The following is a 25,250-nucleotide window of genomic DNA, read 5'->3' on the forward strand; positions in this document are numbered from 1 at the left end:
AATTACCGAGAAACAAGGGTGCGGCCATAAAACTGGGGCTGTACTATCGACCACCTGGCACGCCAGAGGGAGTCGGACATGACTTGGAAGCGGAATTGAGACAGGAGTGCAGGACTGGAAGTGTAACAGTGATGGGGGACTTCAACTACCCGGGGATAGATTGGAGTACGGGTCACTCCAACTGCACTAGGGAGACAGGATTTGTAGAAGCTGTGAAAGACTGCTTCATGGAGCAACTAGTCAAAGAACCGACGCGAGGGGGTGCTACTCTTGACCTCATCCTAAACGGATTAGGGGGGCCAGCGAGAGGGGTAGAAGTGGGAGGACCACTAGGCAACAGTGATCACAACATGATTAGATTCACACTAGAAAGAGGGACACCCGTGGTTAGGAGGACTGCAACAACTGCGCTGAACTTCAAGAAAGGGAACTACGTTGCTATGAGGGAAATGGTGGGGAGGAAGCTCAGAAACATCTTTAGGATGGAGACTGTGGGAAGCGCCTGGACCCTATTCAGGGACACCCTGCAGAAAGCACAGAGAATGTACGTCCCCAATTTCAGGAAAGGCTGCAAGAACAAACGATCAAAGGACCCGGTTTGGATGTCAACAGAAGTAAAAAGGGCGATAAAGGACAAAAAAGTATCTTTCCGGAGGTGGAAAAAGGACCCAACAGAGGAAAATCACCAGGCGCATAGGAAATGCCAAAAGGAATGCCACCGAGAGGTAAAAAAAGCAAAGGGGAAATACGAAGAGGGGCTGGCCAGGGAGACGAAAAACTTCAAGGCATTCTTCAGTTACGTTAAGGGAAAGCGACCAGCGAGAGAGGAGGTGGGGCCGTTGGACGATGGGGACAGGAAGGGAGTGATTAAGGAGGATAAAGAGGTAGCTGAGAGGTTGAACACGTTCTTCTCGTCGGTTTTCACGAGCGAAGACACAACTAATATACCGGACTCAGAGGAGCTCATGAGTGGGGAACAGGCTGAAAAATTAGAGCACATAGAGGTAAGTAAAGAGGATGTCCTCAAACAGATAGACAGATTAAAATGTGGCAAATCACCGGGCCCGGACGGGATCCACCCAAGGGTTCTGAAGGAACTAAGACAGGAAATAATGGGCACAATCCAACATGTTTGCAACCTATCCTTGAAAACTGGTGAGGTACCAGAGGACTGGAAAGTGGCAAATGTCACACCTATCTTCAAGAAGGGATCGAGGGGTGACCCCGGGAACTACAGGCCGGTGAGCCTGACTTCAATTATAGGGAAGATGGTGGAAGCTATGATCAAGGACGGCATTTGCGAGCACATCGAGAGGAATGGCCTACTGAGAACAAGCCAGCACGGATTCTGCAAGGGAAGATCATGCCTAACTAACCTTCTGTACTTCTTTGAGGGAATAAGCAGTCGGGTGGACAATGGGGAGCCCATAGACATCATTTACCTCGATTTTCAAAAGGCTTTCGACAAGGTGCCACATGAAAGGCTACTTAAGAAGCTGTGGAGCCACGGGGTGGGAGGGGATGTGCACAGATGGATCAAGCACTGGTTGTCAGGTAGACTGCAGAGGGTCGGAGTAAAGGGTCAATATTCTGACTGGCGGGGAGTCACGAGCGGTGTGCCACAGGGATCGGTGCTGGGGCCGTTACTCTTTAATATATTCATCAATGACCTGGAAAGGGAGGTAAAGTGCGAGGTTATAAAATTCGCAGACGATACCAAACTGTGCGGCAGAGTTAGGACCAGGGAGGAGTGTGAGGACCTGCAAAGGGACCTGGCCAAGCTGGAAGACTGGGCAAACAAATGGCAAATGCGCTTCAACGTGGACAAATGCAAGGTCATGCATATAGGGAAAAAGAACCCGTTGTTCAGCTACAAATTGGAGGGGGTATTGTTGGGAGACAGCAGACTCGAGAGAGACTTGGGTGTGCTGGTGGATGCATCACTGAAGCCATCTGCACAGTGCCAACAGGATGCTGGGCATCATAAAGAAGGGCATAACAACCAGAACACAGGAAGTCATCATGCCACTGTATCGAGCGATGGTGCGCCCACATCTGGAATACTGCGTTCAGTATTGGTCGCCGCACCTCAAGAAGGACATGGCGGTACTTGAAAGAGTCCAAAGGAGAGCAACGAGAATGGTAAGAGGGCTCGAACACTGCCCATACGCCGAGAGGCTGGATAGGCTGGGGCTCTTCTCTCTGGAGAAAAGGAGGCTCAGGGGAGATATGATAGAAACCTTCAAGATCATGAGGGGCATAGAGAGGGTGGATAGGGACAGATTCTTCAGACTGAAGGGGACAGCAAATACGAGGGGGCATTCTGAGAAACTGAAGGGAGACAGGTTCAAAACAAACGCAAGGAAGTTTTTTTTCACCCAGAGGGTCGTGGACACTTGGAATGCATTACCGGAGGAAGTGATCAGGCAGAGTACGGTCCAGGGATTCAAACAGGGATTGGACGGATTCCTGAGGGATAAAGGGATCATGGGATACTGAAGGAGGAGCTGGGATGTAACACAAGTATAGAAAGTTAACCAGGTAATGAGTAAAAACCAACCAGGTCGTGCATGTGAAAGACCGGAGGGCTAGGGCTTCGATAGGAAGGCAGGACTTAAATGGGAAGCCAAGGTGGCAAGGGAGCCCCTTCTGATGATTCTGACAGGTCGTGACCTGTTTGGGCCGCCGCGGGAGCGGACTGCTGGGCAGGATGGACCTGTGGTCTGACCCTGCGGAGGCACTGCTTATGTTCTTATGTTCTTAAATATTCATTTTTTCAGTCACAGCCCCTCAAACATGGAACTCACTCCCTATTTACTTTATTTAAGCTTTCTTTTTAAGGATGCATTTAATAATTAGTAAGCCAGTCTTGTGGCCAGATTTTAACTTCACTGTATAGCTTCTTTGAAGTATACTGATTTTTCCTTCCCTTGAACGTCTTACTTACTATCAAACATTTTGTATTTCCTTCCCCTTCCTCTCCTTCTGTTTCATGGGTCTATAACGTTATTCATTAGTCTTGCAAGACTTAGTTTTGGCATTTGCTGTATTGTTCTCTAAATTTTGTAATTTTAGTACTATGTACATCGCTTAGAACTCTGATTAAGCGATCAATCAAATCTTTATTAAACTTGATACCATAGATACTGCGTCCACCCTTGATGACATTGATACCATAAATGGCACTGTTAGCCACGATGTCTTGGAGAAACCTGATGTGGGTAATGACCCCTCTGTCCGCTGGCTGTTTAAATGAAATTAACCTCTGTTCACCATTTTATAGTGGATGCCATAAAGGAACTGAAGTTGGAGCCTCAGCCTTCCATATCTCAATGTAGCATCATGAGTCAATATAATACTCTGACGTCATTTTTTTTCTGGCAAATCCAAATCTCATGGCTCCGGTTACTGAGCAGTGGAAGATCCCAGAAAGTTCCTTTAGACTGACTAAAACATAACAACATAAGAATAGCCTTACTGGGTCAGACCAATGGTCCATCAAGCACAGTAGCCCGTTCTCACAGTGGCCAATCCAGGACACTAGTACCTGGTCAAAACCCAAGGTATTAGTGCTACTGATACAGGGCAAGCGGTGGCTTCCCCGTGTCTTTCTCAATAACAGACTTTTCCTCCAGGAACTTGTCCAAACCTTTCTTAAAACCAGCTACGCTATCCGTTCTTACTACATACTCTGGCAACGCGTTCCAGAGCTCAACTATTCTCTGCACAATTTTAATTGGGGAAGGGGACTGAATATGACAGATTCAGAGAAGCGAAGGTTATTACAACCAAGTCTGTTACTTGATAATGGGGCTACACTTCATTTATTAACTTCTTCACAGGTTCTTTTGTGTAGTCTAGAACAGATGCTTTTCTGTCAGATGTTTTACAGGTTTTGGGATATTATTTTTGAATTATTTAAATTCCAATATGCTGAACCAGAGCAGCTTCCTTGTATCATTAGTTCTCGCTGGATCTGAATGTCCTCAAATTTTTTTCAGAAAATTGAAAAATAGGGAAAATGGACAACTTTCAAAAGAAGCAAAATGGAGAGGGGGTATGATATTCCACTGGGATACTCGGTGAAGAATTGAAAGTGGAAGATTAGGTTCTTATCTTTGATAATCTTCATTCTGTAAATCCACAGAGGAGTTAGTACAATAGGTGCTTTATCTCAACCTGTGAACCAACTCTTGCAGAAAGCTACACTTTTTTCCTGCTCCTCCTACTTAGCAGACACAGAGCCCCCTACAGTTGCTTCAACAAGCAAACAAACATCACTGGAACAAAGCATACAAAGGGGGCACAGGGAACTTCCCCGCAAACATTATTCTGTTCTGCTCTACAATATATAAGAAACAATTAATAAACAAGCAACATGAAAATAAGGCAAGAACATGGTAGCAATAGAAACCAACCTGCTGTATGTAACGAGCACTAATTGGAGCATAGCTAGCAGCAAATATATGTATTCACATATATAGAATGCTCCCTGCAGGGTCTCTCGACTGGTTGGAAGATACTCAGGCCTGAAAGGAGAAACATCCGAGGTAGAAAATGCACACAATACAGAAAGAAGCAGAGAAGATACAGGGCGGGTCGTACTGACTTCTCTATGGATTTACAGAATGAAGGTTATCAAAGTTAAGAACCTAATCTTCCAGTCTGTTACATCCACTTCGGAATCAGTACAATAGGCGATGTACCAAAGCAATAGCAACGTCTAGGGTGGAAAATAGCCTGCCCGCAACATCGAGGGTCCCAAAGGTGGTGTCAGATCGAGCTACCATGTCCACTCTGCAGAACCTCATGAAGGTATGAAGAGAACACCAAGTGGCCGCTCTACAATTCTCAGCTGGATGAACCACTCAAGACTGCCAAAGAAGCTGCAACACCCCTGGTCGAATAAACATCAAGAGGAACCAGCAGCTGCTTACCATAGGCGATATAAGTCAATGAAATAGCCATGTGGATCCACCAGGCAATAGAGGTCTTGGATGCCGGTCTACCCCACCTGGATTGGCTAGTCAGAACAACAGAAGTCACTGGTCCTCTCCAAGTAGTGGAGTAAGACTCTTCGCACATCAAGTCTCCGTAAGATCTTATCCTTCTGCTTCGACCCCATGTCCAACTGGCAGCCCGAAAATCAGTGTTGGAAAAAACCTTCTGGATGAGGCAGTAATTTCTTCTCCCTTTCCAGCTGCTGTTCAGAGCTGAAGCAGGCTGCAGCACATTAACACCAGCACAGGTCACAGTGAGATTTCAAGCATTGGCGATTGTTCCCTTATGTTTCCCCTCTAAAAAAAATCCTAAATTTGCCAGTCAACTTTTATTTTGCCATTTTTCAAGTATTTTGGCATCAAAATCCTTACGGCAACCATCTTGGATTTTAGCAATTTTTTTCCCCCCCCCAAAAGTATCCTGCAGCTCCAAAATTCCAATTTTTGCCTCAAAACCTCTTGAGATGTAGTCCTTGGGCTCTTTTACCACTGATTCATGCCAGGAATGTACAAATTGTGCACCTCAGGGGTGCCTTGTACCATGTGCAGCGCCACACGAGATGGAGAGGTGGGAGCGTCTAGCTTAGCCTCTTCCTTTGTGGTCTAGGGCTGCTGGAAAGGCATCTAGGCTAGTGGGTTGGGCATTTTTCTTTTGAGGCCCTGGGAACAGTGACTTTCCTGCACAAAAGGGTGGAGAAGCAGCAGAGCTTCCAGTGACTCTATGCTGCCTGGTATGGCCTTTTCTTCTGAATTTGTGAATTTAATGTGAAAAGCCTTTCAGGACAGCCAGTCTTCCAAGGCGAAAGCGGATTGCGCTTCAGACCTTGCACATGAGGACTTGGACCCTCTGGATGCATTTCCCTCACAGTTTTCTACTGCCCAGGACTTGGGAGATCCTTTGGATGGGTACACAAATGACAAGTCTGTTCCCTTATTGTCCTAGGATACCACATCATACCTTAGAGGATGCAGGTCCGCAGTATGGCACTTTGGATCCTGTTCCAAGTCCTTGTGTGAGCTGAATTTGGACTCTCAGCCAGTTCCATCTACTTCCTCCTCACTTCTGAGTGGAGTAAGGGTTCAGTCTTCCATGTTTCCTTGGCATCCAGACATTAATGTCTCAGTCACTCAGCAGTGGAATTCTCCTGAGGGGTCTGTTCAGATGGTGAGAGCCAAGTCTTAGCTGTATCCTATGGTGCAGAACTGCCAGCAACTTTTTGTCCAGTCTAAAGTGGATTCTTTGGTTGTGCAGATTACTAAGTGCACCTCTCTTCCTAGTAAAGGCGGGGTGGTGCTCAAGGGATACGCAGAATCGTCGAGTGGAGGTGTTCTCAAGAGGCTTTCAAGATATTGGCTTTGGGTATTAAAATAGCTTCAACGGCATCCTTTGTGATATGTACCCATCTATCCAGGCTACGTACTATGGAGTGTGAGAGCGAAGAGCCTGTGCCTCAACTCCTTCTCTCTGGAGTGAATTATGTGGTGGATGCTAAGACATTATTTGTGTTACAAGTGTCAGCTTATTCAATTTCAGCACGCAGAATACTCTGGATCAGGTAATGGGCTAGTGATTTCACCTCTAAAACTACTCTCAGCAGACTCCCTTTTAAAGGGCAGTTATTATTTGGAAAGGGGTTGGATGATCTTATTTCATGTGTGGGTAGATCGTTGACACAAGACCTTGCCTGACAGCAGTCCCAGAGTCTCTAGAGGCTCAGGATGCTCAGCTCCAGGAGGTCTAGGCAATGTTTCAGCTCCGCTTCCCAGAGATTCTCCCAGAGTTTCAGGCAGAGATCTTCTGGATCCAGGTGCAACCAGTCTACAGCAGCCCAGGCGGTTCCCTCCATCAAGGAGTCGCAATGATGCCAAGTCTAGGGCAGTCCCGTCTCAAGATAGGGGGCCGACTCTCAAAATGTCTTCATGCCAAGGTTCAGACTACATCCGACCACTGGGTTCTAGACATCATGCAGAACAACTAGAAGCTAGAATTTGCCGGGCCTCTGACAGATTTGTTTGTGGACTCTCCAGTGGGGCACCCAGAAAAAATGATCCGGGTGCAAGTCATAGTGAGCAGACTGCCAGACATGCAGGCCTCAGAGGCTGTGCTTCCCATACTTTATCATGTCAAAGAAAGGTTCTGATGATTGGAGACCTATTCTGTCCTTGCACACAAAAGCAGCACTCCGGGTTCCGCGTTTACACATGGAGACTGTCTTATCTGAGTTATCTGTCATAGAGTTTCATCTCAGTAAATCGATTGTGCTTCCAGTTTTTTCCCAAAGCCTCATTCTCATCCTGGAGAAACAGCTCTTTATACTCTGGCCTGCATACGAGCATTGGCCTTCTCCACAACTTTTTGTCTCCTTCGATCCAAACAAGCTGGGGCATCTTGTTTACAAAAGGACAATTTCCAGTTGGTTGACTGCATGCATCTCGTAGAAGGTCAGAGAAGATTATCAAGTTCGGAGAAGGTTATCATGCCGCTATACCGGGCTATGGTACGCCCTCACCTGGAATACTGCGTCCAGCACTGGTCGCCGTACATGAAGAAGGACACAGTACTACTTGAAAAGGTCCAGAGAAGAGAGACTAAAATGGTTAAGGGCTTAGAGGAGTTGCCGTATAGTGAGAGATTAGGGAAGCTGGGCCTGTTCTCCCTTGAAGAAAGGAGACTAAGAGGAGACATGATCAAAACATCCAAGATAATGAAGGGAATAGACTTAGTAGATAAAGACAGGTTGTTCACCCTCTCCAAGGTAGAGAGAACAAGAGGGCACTCTCTGAAGCTAAAAGGGGATAGATTCCATACGAACGTAAGGAAGTTCTTCTTCACCCAGAGTGGTGGAGAACTGGAATGCTCTCTAGGAGTCTGTTATAAGGGAAAACACGCTCCAGGGATTCAAGACAAGGTTGGACAAGTTCCTGCTGAACCAGAACGAACGCAGGTAGGGCTGGTCTCGGTTAGGGCACAGGTCTTTGACCTGGGGGCTGCCGTGTGAGTGGACTGCATGGTGCAATGGACCACTGGTCTGACCCAGCAGCGGCAATTCTTATGTTCTTATGTTCAGTCTCTCCGGAAGAGTTCCTGGCTTCTCTGAATCTGACAGAGGTCTACTTGCATAGTTCCATTTTCCCAGTTCACAGAAAGCTTCTCAGGTTTCATGTGCTGGAACAGCACTATCTGTTCTTCCCTTGCCTTTTGTCTTGGCGACAGCTCCTTGCACTTTCACATAAGAACATAAGAAATTCTGCTGCTGGATCAGACCAGTGGTCCATCGTGCACAGCAGTCCACTCACGCGGCGGCCCTCAGGTCAAAGACCAGTGCTCTAAATGAGTCCACCCTCACCTGCGTATGTTCCAGTTTAGCATGAACTTGTCCAACTTTGTCTTGAAACCCTGGAGGGTGTTTTCCCCTATAACAGACTCCGGAAGAGCGTTTCAGCTTTCTACCAGTCTCTGGGTGAAGAAGAACTTCCTTACGTTTGTACAGAATCTATCCCCTTTCAACTTTAGAGAGTGCCCTCTCATTCTCCCTACCTTGGAGAGGGTGAACAGTCTGTCTTTCTCTACTAAGTCTATTTCCTTCAGTATTTTGAACGTTTCGATCATGTCCCCTCTCAGTCTCCTCTTTTCAAGGGAGAAGTGGCCTAGTTTCTCTAATTTCTCACTGTACGGCAACTCCTCCAGCCCCTTAATCATTTTAGTCGCTCTTCTCTGGACCCTTTCGGGTAGCACCTTGTCCTTCTTCATGTATGGCGATCAGTGCTGGACACAGTATTCCAGGTGAGGGCGTACCATGGCCCGGTACAACAGCATAATGACCCTCTCCAATCTGTTCGAGATCCCCTTCTTAATCATTCCTAGCATTCTGTTCGCCCTTTTTGCCGCTGCCGCACATTGTGCAGATGGCTTCATTAACTTGTCGATCAGAACTCCCAAGTCTCTTTCCTGGGAGGTCTCTCCAAGTACCGCCCCGGACATCCTGTATTCGTGCATGAGATTTTTGTTCCAGACATGCATCACTTTACACTTATCCACGTTGAACCTCATTTGCCATGTCGATGCCCATTTCTCAAGCTTGATTATGTCACATTGCAGATCTTCACAATCCCCCTGCATCTTCACTACTCTGAATAACTTCGTATCGTCCGCAAATTTAATCACCTCACTCGTCGTACTAATGTCCAGATTGTTTATAAAGATGTTGAAGAGCACGGGTCCAAGCATCAAGCCCTGCGGCACTCCACTGGTGACGCTCTTCCAGTCCGAGTATTGTCCATTTACCCCCAACTCTCTGTTTCTTGCTCCAGCCAGTTTTTGATCCACGTATTTCACCCTCAATTCTATGACTCGTAATTTTCTGAAGTAGTCGTTCATGCGGAACCTTGTCGAACACCTTCTGAAAATCCTGATATACAATGTCGACTGGGTTGCCCTTGTCTATCTACCTGTTTACTCCCTCGAAAAAGTGCAGCAAGTTCGTCAGACAAGATCTGCCTTTGCTGAAACCGTGCTGGCTGGTCCTCATCAGACCGTGTCCGTAAAAGTGAACAATGATGCGGTCCTTTATCAGCGCCTCTACCATCTTTCCCAGTACCGAGGTTAGACTCACCAGTCTTTAGTTTCCCGGATCTCCCCTCAAACCCTTTTTGAAGATCAGAGTAACATTCGCCACCTTCCAGTCTTCCGGAATCTTTCCCGATTTGATCGACAGGTTGGCTACTAGTTGAAGCAGTTCAGCTATAGTCCCTTTCAGTTCCTTGATGACCCTCGGACGGATGCCATCCGGTCCTGGGGATTTATCGCTCTTTAGCCTATCAATCTACATGTATACCTCTTCTAGATGGACCATCAGCCCTGTCAGTTTCCCGTCTTCATTTCCAGCATAGAGCCTGGTGGGTTCCGATATGTTGCGTATATCCTCTTCGGTAAATACAGACGCAAAAAATATATTCAGTTTGTCGGCGATTTCTTTATCTTCCTTTAACACTCCCTTTATTCCACGGTCATCCAACAGACCCACCACTTCCTTCATGGGTTATTTCCCTTTAATGTATCGAAAGAATGTCTTCAAGTTTTTCGCCTCCTTGGCTATTTTTTCCTCGTAGTCTCTTTTGGCCCCTTTTACCGTCTTATGGCACCTACGTTGATGTTGTTTGTGCTTATTCCAGTTTTCATCCGTTTTTACCCTTTTCCATTCCATAAATGAAGTTTTCTTGTCTCTGATCGCTTCCTTCACCTCTACAGTGTGCCACACCGGTTCTTTGTTCTTTTTCCTCTTGGATCCTTTGTTGATACGCAGTATATGTAGATTTTGTGCCTCGGTGACTGTGTCCTTAAAAAGGGACCATGCTTGCTCTAGTATTTTTACAAAGTTTATCCTCTTCCTAATCTTCTTCCCCACCATGAGTCTCATCCCTTTGTAATTTCTTTCGTGGCCGTCGTTCTGGACCGGTGTTACTCCCCTGTGTCCAGGTTGAAGTGGATCATATTGTGACCGCTGCTTCCCAGCGTTCCCTCTACTTCTACACTTTGTGCCGGTCCTTGCAGTCCATTCAGAATTAAGTCCAGAACTGCATTTCCTCTTGTATTTTCCTTGACAAGTTGTTCCAGGAAGCAATCGCTAACAGCATCCAGGAACTTGGTCTCCCTAGCACAGCCGGAGGTGCCTAGGTTCCAGTCTATTCCCAGATAGTTGAAGTCACCCATGATAACTGCGTTGCCTCCCTTGCATTTGCGTTTAATCTAGTCCGTCATTTCTACATCAATTTCTTCAGACTGTCCTGGAGGTTGGTAGTAGATGCCGATCTTCATTTCCAATCCATTTGTTCCTGGAATTTTGACCCATAGAGACTCTAACTTGTTTGTCATTTCTGGCGTGTTCTATCCAGTAGATTCAATTCCCTCTTTGACATATATGGCAATGCCCCCACCTTTTTGAGCCACTCTGTCTGTAGTATAGCTTGTATCCCGGTAGCAGTGTCCCATACATTTTCCTCAGTCCACCATGTTTCCGTGATGCCGATGATGTCAACGTTATCTTTTTGTGCCATAGCTTCTAACTCAATTAACAAACACACGGATCATAATCCAAGTTATCCAACCCACAAAAATATCATCAATCAAAAAAGAAAAAAGGGAGTATGAAAGATAATTAATACAAAAAATTATTTTAATTTTTATTTAGTACTTAATTTCCTATTTATAAAAACTATTATTACTAATAATCCACATATGAGAACTTATTCTGAGCACACACTTTTACCCCAATATAAATAGATTAAAATGTGTAATCTATTTATATTGGGGTAAAAGTGTGTGCTCAGAATAAGTTCTCATATGTGGATTATTAGTAATAATAGTTTTTATAAATAGGAAGTTAGGTACTAAATAAAAATTAAAATAATTTTTTGTATTAATTATCCTTCATACCCCCTTTTTTCTTTTTTGATAGCTTCTAATTCACCCATCTTAATAAGAACATAAGAAGTTGCCACCACTGGGTCAGACCATTGGTCCATCACGCCCAGCAGTCCGCTCTCGCGGCGGCCCGTCAGGTCTATGACCTGTAATGTGGTTCCTGTCCGTTTCTGTAACCTACTTCTTCTTTTTTATCTGTAACCCTCAATCCCCTTTTCTTTTAGGAACTTGTCTAAACCTTCCTTGAAACCCTGCAATGTGCTCTGGGCTATCACAACCTTCGGAAGCGCATTCCATGTGTCCACCACCCTCTAGGTAAAAAAGAACCTCCTAGCATTTGTTCTAAACCTGTCCCCTCTCAATTTTTCCGAGTGACCCCTTGTGTTAGTGGTTCCCCACAGTCTGAAAAATCTGTCCCTGTCCACTTTCTCTATGCCCCTCAGGATTTTGAAGGTTTCTATCATGTCTCCTCTAAGTCTCCGCTTTTCCAGGGAGAAGAGCCCCAGCATCTTCAACCTGTCAGCATATGAATAGTTTTCCATACCTTTTATCAATTTAGTTGCTCTCCTCTGGACCCCCTCGAGTACTGCCATGTCCTTCTTGAGGTACGGCGACCAGTATTGGACACAGTACTCCAGATGTGGGCGCACCATTGCACGATACAGCGGCATGATGACTTCCTTCGTCCTGGTCGAGATACCCTTTTTAATGATACCCAACATTCTGTTCGCTTTCTTTGAGGCCGTTGCGCACTGAGTTGATGCTTTCAATGTTGTGTCCACCATCACCCCGGTCTCTTTCAAGGTTGCTTACCCCTAGCAGTGATCCCCCCATTTTGTAGCTGAACATCGGGTTCTTCTTCCCTACATGCATGACCTTACATTTCTCTATATTAAAACTCATTTGCCATTTTTTTGCCCACTCTTCCAGTCTTGTTAGGTCTCTTTGCAGGACCTCACAGTCTTCCGCGTTTCTAACCCTGCTGCAAAGCTTGGTGTCATCAGCAAATTTGATAACCTCACATGTCCTTAGGCTCCTTGTGTTCGTGTACATACACTTGAGTTTACACTTGCTCCTTTCTTGTATTTTCTTCCCTCTTGTGTCCCTTTTGGTCTTACTTGCCTGTGATCCGGTGAGTCTTCCCCTATATCTTCCTGCAGGTGTCCTTCGGTGAGTCTTCCCCTCTATCTTCCTGCACGGTATCCTCCGGGTATACCAGTTTCCGAACCATCAACTCTTTCTCTCGGTTGACTGTCGGCTTTCCCCTTCTTCCTAGTTTAAAAACTTCTCAACTTGTCACTTGATGTTGCTTGCAAGTAGCCTCATTCCATCTCTGCTGAGGTGGAGTCCGTCCTTCCTGTACAGCTTGCTCTTCCCCCAGAACGTCATCCAGTTGCACACAAAGTGGAATCCTTCTGCCTAACACCAGCGCCGCATCCATGCACTGATTGCCTGCCGCTCCATGTGCCACTACCACATCTGGGTGATGTGGTAGTGGCAGCCCACCTGCGAAGGATGGGGGCTTCAGGGCTAAAGGCTACAGTCTACCTGGACTGGCTGATTTGAGCTCCCTTATGCTCCAAGGTTCGGCGCATGGTCGCTCGTATGGTCACAGTACTAGAGTCTCGGTTGGATTGTGAATTACCGAAAGAGCTGTTTGTCTCCGAAGCAATCACTAGAGTACTTGGGTATTCTGCTTGACATGGCAACAGGCTGAGTCTATCTTCCAGAGGCATACAGACAAAAGCTTTCCTCCTCAGATAGCATGCCTCCTACCCAAACCAGCTCCATCAGCATGGGACTCTCTTCAAGTCCTGGTTTCCATGATTGCCACATAACACGTGGTTTCTTGGGAGAGGGCTCACATTCGTCCTTATCTAGCATGCTTTGCTCACATGCTGGTCTTCACAGATATAAATCTTTGCCTTGGATCCTGGAGGCCAAGGCCAGTATTGATTGGTGGCTTTACCTACAGTCTCTTTCCAAGGGCCTGTTCCTTTGGATCTCTTTTTGGGTAGTCGTAATGATGGATACCAGTCCACTCAGCTGATTGATTCTAGGGTGTTGGTCACCCACTCAGGGGAAGTGGCAATCAACCGGATGGAACTTTTAGGCATTTGGCTAGTGCTTGTGAAGCTTCAGACTCTAGCAGGTCAGGCAGTATGGGTCTTCTCGGACAATGCTACAGCAGTGACCTATGTCAATCAGCAAGGGGTGCACCCAGAGTGTTCATCTGAGTCTGGAGGCCCACCTACTCTTCGCATGGGTGGAACATCATTTGCAGGCACTCTCGGCAGCGCATATAGCGGGAGTGGACAATGTCCAAGTCGACTTCCTCTGCAAACAGACCTTGAATCCGGATAACAGCATTTCAGGTCATTTTTCACCACTGGAGTTGACCACCATTTGACCTGATGGCTACAGCAATGAACATAGGCAGACAGGTTTTTCAATTGAAGATACGAACCCGGAAGTGAAGGTCTGGATGCTCTGGTCCAGCCGTGCCCACGGAGCATGCTTTTGTATGTTTTTCTCTCCAGGGCCTGTGATTGGCTGAATCTTCAAAGGATTGTCCTAAGGAAGTTCCTGATAGGCTCAGACGCCTCAGGCCCCTCCCAAGGAAGGAGCATGAGGCATCTGAGCCAATAAGGGCCTTAGGCCCCTCCCCGTGCATCATATGATACACTGGGGAGGGGCCTAAAGCCCAGTGGTGTAGCAGACCGGGCAGAGGACCAGGAGGTGTCTGTGGTTCCTCCTGCTCCCAACGCAAAAGGGGGCATTGCGGTGGCAGGAGGGAGTGGGCTTCTGCACTAGAGAATAACATGGTGAAAAAATTTGTCCCTGTCTCAGTGAGTTCGTTCCCGCGAGCTCAGTCAACATCCCCATCCCTGCAAACCATCTAATCCCATCCGCACAAACCATCTCGCTTCCGTGTTCCTATTTTCTCCATTTCTAATATCTCTCTTCTGTATCTGGCATTGCCCCCCCTGTCCCCCTATACCATCCCCAAGTATTGCCCCTTGATGTCTCTGTCCCTATGCCCCCATGCACATAATTTCCCCACTCCATGTATCTCCCCTTTATGTCTCTGTCCCCCCATGCACATAATTTACCGCCATGTATCTCTCCTTTAATATATGTCTCCCTCTTCATCCCCTTAGCCCAGCATCTCTTTCCAACATGCGTGATCCAGCAGCCCCCTCCCGCCTGATCGCTGCATCCTGCATCCCGCCATCTCCTTCCCTCCCTTCCCCTCACCTTAAGTGCCAAATTTAATTTTTCTTCTCCCAGCGGCATGCTTTCAAACAAGTAGCGCGCATGTGTGTGTGCGGCTGCTTGAGTTGTTGAATCTTCTCCTCTGACCCAACCGGAAACAGGAAGTTGAGTCAGCCACGCACGCAACTTGTTGAAAGCGTGCCACTGGGAGAAGAAAAGTTAAATTCGGCACATAAGGTGAGAGGAAGGGAGGGAAGGAGATGGCGGGACACAGGATACGGCGATCGGGCAGGAGGAGACTACTGGACCGCGCAATCCGTGCTTACTTTCCTGCGGAGACAAGACTATTCACCGCGCCAAGGGGCGGAGAATGGCCTTGTCCCCGTCCCCGCAGCGACCACAATTTTTTCTCTCCCTGTTTCGGAGGGTTACCCGCGGGTAAAAGCTACCGTGTCATTCTCTACTCTGCACTGACTCAATCACTCACCTCCATGCAAATCATTTGCATGCAACCTTGATAGTGAATCAATTGCTGTTTGAAAATCGGCCAGAGAATCAGCCAACAGCAATTGAGTCGCTAATTTTAGTGAATCTGGACCATAATCTCTTTTTATATAAATCCTATGCTTTTGGATTTTGGAGGGCAAATGTTTGAAGATAGTTGCTATTGAGGAAAAGCTACCTACTATAAAAGGGAATATTTGGGAAATATGTGCAAAGGGAGTGGACTGAAAATAACCCCACCGAGTTTGACATCACATTCTTTGATTTGTGAACTTATTTTGGTAAAAGTTTTTCTGCATGTTGGAACCCTATATTATGGCACCTTTTGCACGACCATTGTGCTTGATCCTGAAAACCTTCATATTTTGTGTCTTATTATTTTTAATATATAGTGGAACCTTGGTTTACGAGCATAATTTGCTCCAGAAGCATGCTCGTAAACCAAATTGCTTGTATATCAAAGTGAATTTCCCCATAGGAAGTAAGGGAAACTCGCTTGATTGGTGTGTCCCCCCCTCGAGGCCACCGGCGCTGTGCCACCCCTCCCTCCCCCCCCCCCAAGAACCGGCATCGCTCTCCGCCCTTACCCCATCTGGCACTGGCAAGCAGCCCACAGGACATGTCTGTGGGCTGCGTGCCGGTGCCAAATGAGGTAAGGCTTCTGTTTGGGCGGGTGGGCAGGGGAAGGGAGTGATTCTCGCAAATCGAGTCAACGCTCGATTTGTGAGTCACGATTTGCAAGAATGTTTTGCTCGTCTTGCAAAACACTCGTAAACCGCGTTACTCACCAACCGAGGTTTGACTGTACTTTCTTTCTTTGTTATTTATTTATTGGGATTTATTAACCGCCTTTATTAAGAGATTCACCCAAGGTAGTATATAACAGGTATAATTCAACATAAAACTTACAACTTTGTTAACCGCATATCAGTAGTAAAAAGAAGTTGAGAAGCTTTTAAACTAGGAAGAAGGGGAAAGCTGACACTCAACCGAGAGAGACAGAGTTGATGGTTCGGGAACCGGTATACCCGGAGGATACAGTGCAGCAGGGGTGTCCAACCTGTGGCCCAAGGGCCAACTGTGGCCCCGTGAAGTATTTTGTGCAGCCTTGGTCGAGGGTGATGCAGTGTTTTCCTCTGTTGCCCCCAGGTGTTTACTGTCTTGCCGGCTCCCGTCTTGCTGCAACATTTGCGTATTTGTGCAGCCCCAGAAACATTTTTTTTCAGCCAATGTGGCCCAGGGAAGCCAAATGTTTGGACACCCTTGCCGTTCAGGAAGATAGAATGGAAGACTCACCAGATCGAAGGCAAAACAGACCGAAACGGACACAAGAGGGAAGGACATGCAAGAAGGGAACAGACTGCAAACTCAAGTGTATGTACATGAACGCAAGGAGCCTTAGAAATAAGATGGGTAAATTAGAAGCTGTGGCACAAAAGGATAATGTTGAAATCATCGGCATCATGGAAACATGGTGCACTGAGGAAAATGTATAGGACACGGTGCTACCGGGACATAAACTATACCGCAGAGACAGAGCGACTCAAAAAGGAGGAGGCATTGACATATACGTCAAAGAGGGAATTGAATCTACTGGAGATAACATGTCACAACAGACGGATAAGTTAGAGTCTCCATGGATCAAAATTGCGGGAACAAATTGACCGGAAACTAGGATCGGCATCTACTACTGACCCCCAGGGCAGTCCAAGGAAATTGAAGGAGAAATGACAGATGAGATTAAACGCAACTGCAAGGGAGGCAATGTAGTTATCATGGGCGACTTCAACTCTCCGGGGATAGACTGGAACCTAGACACCTCTGGCTCAGCTAGAGAGACCAAGTTCCTAGATGCTATAGGCGATTGCTTCCTGGAAAAACTTGTCAAGGAAAATACAAGAGGAAACTCAATTCTGGACTTAATTCTAAATGGATGGCCAGAACCGGCACAAGGTGTAGAAGGAGAAGGGACGCTGGGAAACAGCGATCACAATATGATCCGCTTTGACCTGGATGCAGGGGCGAAACATTGGTCCAGTAAGACGGCCATGGCACTGAACTTCCGAAAAGGGAATTACGAAGGGATGAGACGCATGGTGGGGAAGAAGATTAAGAAGAGGATGAACAATGTAAAAACGCTAGAGCAAGCTTGGTCCCTTTTCAAGGATACAGTCACCGAGGCAAAAAAATCAATATATACAGCATATCAACAAGGGATCCAAGAAGAAAAAGAACAAAGAACTAACTTCATTTAAGGAATGAAAAAGGTCAAAAACTGACGAAAACTGGAATAAGCACAAACAAACATCAATGCAGGTGCCATAAGGTGGTAAAAGGGGCCAAAAGAGACTACGAGGAAAAAATAGCCAAAGAGGCAAAAAACTTCAAGCCGTTCTTTCGATATATCAAGGGGAAACGACCCACGAAGGAAGCGGTGGGACCTTTGGTTGACCAAGGAATAAAGGGAGCGCTAAAGGAGGACAAAGCAATCCCCGACAAAATGAACACATTTTTTGCATCTGTATTTACCGAAGAGGATATACACAGCATACCAGAACCCATAGGCTATATGCTGGAAGCGAAAACGGGAAACTGACAGGGTTAACGGTCAGTCTAGAAGAGGTATGCAGACAAATTGATAGGCTTAAGAGCGATAAATCACTGGGACCGGATGGTATCCATCCGAGGGTCATCAAGGAACTGAAAGGGACTATAGCTGAACTGCTTCAGCCAATAGCCAATCTGTTGATCAAATGAGGAAATATTCCGGAGGACTGGAAGGTGGAAAATGTTACGCCAATCTTCAAAAAAGGTTCGAGGGGAGACCCGGGAAACTACAGACTGGTGAGTCTGACCTCAGTACCAGGAAAGATGGTGGAGGCGCTGATAAAGGACCACATCATTGACCACCTTGACGGACAGAGTCTGATGACGACCAGCCAGCACAGTTTCAGCAAAGGCAGATCTTATTTGACAAACTTGCTGCACTTCTTCGAGGGAGTAAACAAGCAGATAGATAAGGGTGACCCTGTCGACATTGTATATCTGGATTTTCAGAAGGCATTTGACAAGGTTCCGCATGAACAACTACTTCGGAAAATTGCAAGCCATGAAATCGAGGATGAAATACTCACATGGATTAAAAACTGGCTGGAGCATTAGAAACAGAGAGTGGGGGTAAATGGACAATACTTGGACTAGAAGAGCGTCACCAGTGGAGTGCCGCAGGGCTCAATGCTTGGAACCGTGCTCTTCAACATCTTTATAAACGATCTGGACATTGGTACGACGAGTGAGGTGATTAAATTTGCAGAAGTTGTTCAGAGTAGTGAAGACATAGGGGGATTGCGAAGATCTGCAACGTGACATAACTAGGCTCGAGGAATGGGCATCAACATGGCAGATGAGATTCAACGTGGATAAGTGTAAAGTGATGCATGTCGATAACAAAAATCTCATGCATGAATACAGGATGTCCAGGGCAATACTTGGAGAGACCTCCCAGGAAAGAGACTTGGGAGTTCTGATCAACAAGTCAATGAAGCCGTCTGTGCAATGTGCAACGGCGGCAAAAAGGGCAAACAGAATCCTGGGCATGATAAAGGGGATCACGAACAGATTGAAGGTTATCATGCCGCTGTACTGGGCGCCCTCACTTGGAATACTGCGTCCAGCACTGGTCGCCATACATGAAGAAGGACACAGTACTATTCGAAAGGGTCCAGAGAAGAGTGACTAAGATGGTTAAGGGGCTGGAGGAGTTGCCGTACAGTGAAAGATTAGAGAAACTCGGCCTCTTCTCCCTCGAACAGAGGAGATTGAGAGGGGACATGATTGAAACATTCAAGGTACTGAAGGGAATAGACTTGGTGGAAAAGGACAGCTTGTTCACCCTCTCTAAGGTAGGGAGAACAAGAGGGCACTCTCTAAAATTGAAAGGGGATAGAGTCCGTATGAACATAAGGAAGTTCTTCACCTAGAGAGTGGTAGAAAACTGGAACACTCTTCCGGAGTCTTGTCATATGGGAAAACACCCTCCAGGGATTAAAGACAAAGTTAGACAAGTTCCTGCTGAACCGGAACATACGCAGGTAGGGCTAGTCTCAGGGTGCTGGTCTTTGACCAGAGGGCCGCCGTGTGAGCAAACTGCTGGGCACAATGTACCACTGGTCTGACCTAGCAGGGGCAATTCTTATGACCAAATATAAACATAAATACAATGAATGAGGCAGAGTTAAAATCATTAAATTGAAACTTAATAATAGGACTACCATGAAACAGTTTCAAAAATATACCGTATATACAAATATACTCTAATATAAACTGAGATTTTGGCCCAAAAATGGGGGTATGTTTATATTCAAGCCCACTCAAATGGCCAACATTTTTGTCTTCTCTTTGCAATGACCAGCACTACTCTCCTTCCTTATATCACCCCTGATGACTGATGCAGATCTCCTGCAATCCACACAACCCCTCTGATGACTGTTGCTACCCTAGCCCCTGATGACTGCCACTACTATCTTTCACCCACTCGGCATTAATCCAACCCCCGGCATTGATCCTTACCGTTCTGGCGCTCAAAGAAGCTGATGCTGATACTCTGTTCTGGGCCTATGAGGTATCAGCTTTTTTGAACATCAGCATGGTAAGGATCAATGCTGGGGGTGGATGCTTGTTGGGGTGGGGAAGAGACGGAGAGAGAGAGAGAGAGAGAAATGGAGGTGTGGAGAGAGAAAGGGTATAGTGCATGATGCAGAAAAGAAAGACACCGACAAGGCAATGCTGGATGATAGGGGCAAGAGAGGCCTTTACAAGCTATAGAAAATGGTGGAGAGTCTCAGAATTTACCATGGTCGTCTGATGTGGATAATGCTGCCCAAGAACACAATCAGTGCTTCACCATGGATGAAGTTACTTAGGAAATGCAGAGCCTCAAATAAGGCAAAGCAGTAGGACTAATTGCTTCTCTGATGAATTTTATAATCTTATTGAAAGTAATTTGACCGTAATTTTAGTATTCAATGAAATAATGGAGAAAAGTAGATTTCATGAATCTTTCTATCAAAGGAGCAAAATGATTGTATTTTTTGTAGTAGTTGTAGACCAATATTCTTATTAAATGCCGACTACAATATATATATCAAGTTTATGTAAATGTTCATTGGCGCTCATTTTCAAGAGTAAAACATCTGAAAAGTGGCAGAAAGTAGCAGATGGACATTTTACAGGGAAAAGCATCTAAGTTGTGATACTGCATGATGCAGAGAGGAAGGAGAGAGAGACAAGGCAGTGCTGGATGGTAGGGGTGAGAGGCAGCAGGGCATTTGCACGCTTTAGAAGCTGGTGCAGACCCACAGTATTTACGCCTTCTAGTAGAGAGGTGTCTTTCTGCCTTCTCCCCATGCTTCACTCTAGGTTTTCTCTTATTCTACGATCCATCCCCAGACTTCTGCTTAATGCTGGGGATGGAGTATTCTGCTCTCCATCCCCTTCCTAGAGTTCCATTTAATTGGGGCAAGAATAGTCCGTTTCCACTCCATCCTTTCTGCTTCCCATGCTTTGTTTTAGTGAAACATCTCTCAATAGAGAATGACACAGAATTTGTCACCATGGTAAAACATCCCTATGTCATTCTTTAAGGAGAGAAGGAAGAATCAGAGTATTAACAGGCACATCCACTGACCTTCAAGCCTGGCAATGAAGAACGCTGGTGTAGGAATGAGGTTGAGAGAGACACTAAAGAATGAATGATATGGGATGGTTTTCCATGGGGACTGTGACAAATGATCTACAACCCTCTTACCTTCTGCTTAGTGCTGATGGGCTGTAGCTTGACCTTTTCATCTTTACTTTTGGAGATCTGCAGGTATTGCTTTAGGTCCCCCTGAGATAAGACAGAATAGCATTAGTTTTCAACATGTGAGCCTGCTCCTGGTTCACACAGCTTCTATGTAGCCATCAGAGCAAGACAAGGCAGGCAGCTGAAACTACAGTATGGACGAAGTGAAAGACGCTGGAATACGGAGGCCAAGAAAATGAGTAGGAAAGAATCGGATACCAGCATCTCTAACATATGAGAACATGCCCCTGTTTTGTGCTCCAGGGATGTGACTCTCATCCTGAGATCTTCAGACAGAGGAGGATAAAACACTGTGGCATGCTACAATGATTATGGAAGTATTCAAGTCAGTCTAGTTTGAAAATTGGGAAAAACTTGATGAAGCCACTTTCCAGTAGGATGCCCCAGTAGAATTATGCCATGCTGGCACTGGGCTCCTGGGTGTGACCAATATTGCAGTGTGGCATTTCATGCTGCATTTTGGATTCTGAATGGTATAGTGAGATGATGTTATATTTAAGGTTGGGGTTTAGTTTCTGGCCATTTACAGATTTTTTTTTAGAGCTGTAGGTACAACAGAATATAGTATGGTTGAGTAGTCGGTGTGTTTCAGACATGCAAGATAATACTGTACCAGATCAACATATTCCAGGATCATGTAATGAGGTTCCACCTCACGGCACAGCCCCAGCAATCGGACTACATTGGCGTGACTTAGTTTGGCAAACATTTCAAACTCTCTACGGAAGTTCAGCTGTAGCTGTTCATCTCTTGTCTGGAGGCTTTTCACCAGTACCACAGTTTCAGTCTCACCATCCTGAATGCCTTTTGCTTTTGCAAGGAACACATCTCCAAAGTCACTCTTCCCTGAAAGTAAACATAACGTCCCTCTGAATCACGTTTCCAGCTGCTTCTTCCAGCTCTGGTCCCTCATCCTACTGCATTGCCCCTCAAGCACACTTTTCCTCCCGTCTTCTTCCATACATCTCTCACCCAGACTGAGCCCCTGGTAGCAAGAGGTCATGTGCCTTAGAAGTACTGTTAGTAAACCTGGGGGCCAGAGTGCTGCACCATGAAAACCAGCACTCTATTAGGCACGGAAAGATAAGGGGACCACCCCCAATACAGGGATCACTGAGTAAGCCTTTAGGACCGTCTCTGGAAAAACATGACTAAAATCACAGATCCAAAACATTTAGAGGGCTCCATTTTCACATCATGGGTCCAAATAAAAACAGATCTAATGAATTCACATGCTTAGTTTGTTATCTAAACATAAGAATAACCTTACTGGGTCAGAGCAATGGTCCCATCAAGCCCAGTAGCCCGTTCGCATAATGGCCAAATTGATATTACCGCCAAAGCACCAGATTGTTTAATCTTATGATAGCTTTAGCTCTGCACATTATTGTTCTTCACTGGAAAAATAACCAACATGTATCATGGTGGAATAACTTATGTGCATACAGCAAGTATGAAGAGATTTCAGCACTACAACAAAATCACCTACCATCTTTTATTAGAAACTGGAAACTCCTAGATACTTATTGTACGCAGCAATCTATGAATTAATGTACTTTCATTATAATGTAATTATTTACATGTTTGTCACTAATGCAGCTATTGTTATTTTTATGTATTTATATATTTGTTGAAAAATTCATAAAGAAAAATGAAAAAGAAAAAAAAAAAGAAGGCCGGACTTTGGAGTGCCGACAATCCCACGGCGACATTTGTGTGCTGCCACTTTGAAGTATTTCCGTTAGTGCTATAAGGATGGAACCCCCCCACTACATTTACAAGTCATTGCACTCCTGTTAGGGGGTGGGTGGGGGGAACCCCCTCACTACACTGAAAACTCCCAAAGAGCGAAAACAGAAAGGAGAACGGGAGTTTTCAGTGTATAATAATAATAATAATAACAGTTTATATACCGCAATACCGTTAAGTTCTATGCGGTTTAAAAAAGATTAGTGAAGTACAAGTTGAGAGAAGTTGAGGGATTGGAAAACAGGAGGGGGATAAGACAGGAGAACCGTTATAGAGGGGGAAGTAGAGGAACGGGTCAGCTGTCTAGATATTTCAGGAAAAGAAGAGTTTTGAGGCGCTTCCTAAATACCTCGTAAGTGGTGGGCGAGAGTAGTTGTTCTAGGTTTTTACCCCATAACGCTGCTAGATGTGAGAGAAGGTGTTCATGGTGTTTTTTCAGTTTGCAACCTCTAACCGGGGGAGAAATGAAGTGCAAGTGGGAGCTTCTCTTGTGTCTGTTGGCTGAGAAGGAGAAGAGGTCGGATATGTATTTAGGGGCTAGACCGTAAAGAACTTTAAAACAAGAGGCAGGCGAACTTAAACTTTACACGAGCTTCCAAGGGCAGCCAATGTAGCTGTTTGTAGTATGGCGTCACGTGATCAAATTTCTTCAGACCGAAGATAAGTCTGACCGCAGCGTTTTGCATTAATTGTAAGCGTCACATATTCTTTTGGGAGATTGCTAAATAGGCGATGTTACAGTAGTCGAGTTGATTCAGTACGAGGGATTGAACCAGGATTCTGAATACGGAGTTGTCAAAATATGATTTAATGGATTTAAGCTTCCAGAGGGTGAAAAAACCCTTTTTGATTAAGGAGTCCACCTGATCATTCATGGTTAGGCATTGGTCAAGAGTTACACCCAGTATTTTAATGGTGGGCTGTATGGGGTAGTTAAGTTTGTTGATGCCTAGTGGCGTTTTGGTGTCAAGTGGGTGTGGTGAGGTGACGAAGAATTTTGTCTTTTCTATATTGAGCTTGAGCTTGAAGTCTGTCATCCAGTGCTCCATCAGGTTTATGGCTTCTGATACTTTGGGGATGGTTTCCGAGATGGAGTTGGCAAATGGGATGATGATCGTGAAATCATCAGCGTAACTGAATAATTTTATCCCCAGTTGGGTTAATTGTGCTCCCAGTGAGGTCATATAGATATTGAAAAGCAATGGGGATAGTGGGGATCCTTGCGGTACACCGGATGGGTTGCTCCAGGTGTTGGAGAGATCATTATTGAAGCGTACCTGATAGGTGCGGGATAGAAGGAAACCCTGAAACCAGTTTAGCACTTCACCCCTGATGCCAATGGCGTCTAAGCATTGTAGCATAATCGCATGGTCTACTAGGTCAAAGGTGGAGCTCATATCGAATTGCATGATCAGGGCATTGAGGCCTTTGCTTAACAATAGATGCAAGTTATCTAAGATAGCCGCAATAACAGTTTCTGTGCTGAAAAGAGGTCTAAAGCCGGATTGAGTCTCGTGTAGGAGTGAGAACTGGTCAAGATATTCCATCAACTGGGAGTTTACCAATCCCTCCATGATTTTTACGATATGTGGAATGGAAGCAATTGGTCTATAGTTGGTTACTAGAGCTGAGGATTCTTTATTATTTTTTAGGATGGGGGTTATTATTATGTGACCGTTATTGGAGAGGAATTTCCCATTTTTCAGGTTATGGGCTAAATATTGCAGTAGTGAAAGTTTAAATTCAGGTGGTGCCGCTTTCATGATTTCATGAGTCCAGGATGTAGTATGATTTGGAGTATTTGTTATATAATTTGGTATAGTTATTCCAATCTATGTCTTGAAAGGAATTCCAGATCATATCTGCAGGTGTTTCATTTCCTTGTGTGTTAGCTATTTTGTGATCACTAGGTTCTTTTGTTGAGCAATTGTTTCTTAGGTTTTTAATTTTTGAGTCAAAGTGTAGGGCTAAATCGTTCGCAGAGGGTAATTTAATGTGTGTAGGTAGAGTGTAGCGAGTGGTATCAAATAAGTTCGTGATCAGATTGAACAGCTCTTTTGTACTAACTCCTTGTGAATTATTGCAGGATGAATTGATTTTAGTGGAGTAGAATGCTTTGCGTTTGTCTTTTATCAGTTGTTTGTAGGTTTTTATATTGGCTCTCCAATTGTTACAGTCTGATAATTCTCCTGTTTTTTTCCATATTCTTTCTAGTCTAGCTAGCTGTTTCATTTTTAGGAGTTCGATGTCGAACCATTTATTATATTTATTTGCATTGCTTTTGCTATTGTGTTTAGGTGCAATTTTATCTAAAATGCTGGTGCTGGTAGTGGGTCCAGTGATCCCAGAAATCGATTTCTTCCTTTATCTCTGCTTGAAATTTGTATTGTGACCAGTAGTTTTCTGGGTTAATGTGGCCTCTTGTGAGATGTTCTTTTTTTATTATCGGGCGTGTTTTATGTTTTCGTTGGGACCATATTAACTTAAAGTAATAAGT

At 45.3% G+C, this 25,250-nt stretch overlaps 1 protein-coding gene across 1 annotated transcript in view; it reads right to left on the reverse strand.

Moving 5' to 3' along the window:
- The window catches only part of PTK7 (protein tyrosine kinase 7 (inactive)), a 373,613-nt gene that overhangs the window by 46,129 nt on the left and 302,234 nt on the right, over nt 1-25,250 (reverse strand). The window contains 2 exon segments of the mRNA XM_033937683.1: nt 20,948-21,028; nt 21,618-21,850. Coding sequence (XP_033793574.1) covers nt 20,948-21,028; nt 21,618-21,850 — 314 coding nt within the window.

This window comes from Geotrypetes seraphini, chromosome 3 (assembly GCF_902459505.1).
Source record: "Geotrypetes seraphini chromosome 3, aGeoSer1.1, whole genome shotgun sequence".
Classification (NCBI taxonomy): Eukaryota; Metazoa; Chordata; class Amphibia; order Gymnophiona; family Dermophiidae; genus Geotrypetes; species Geotrypetes seraphini.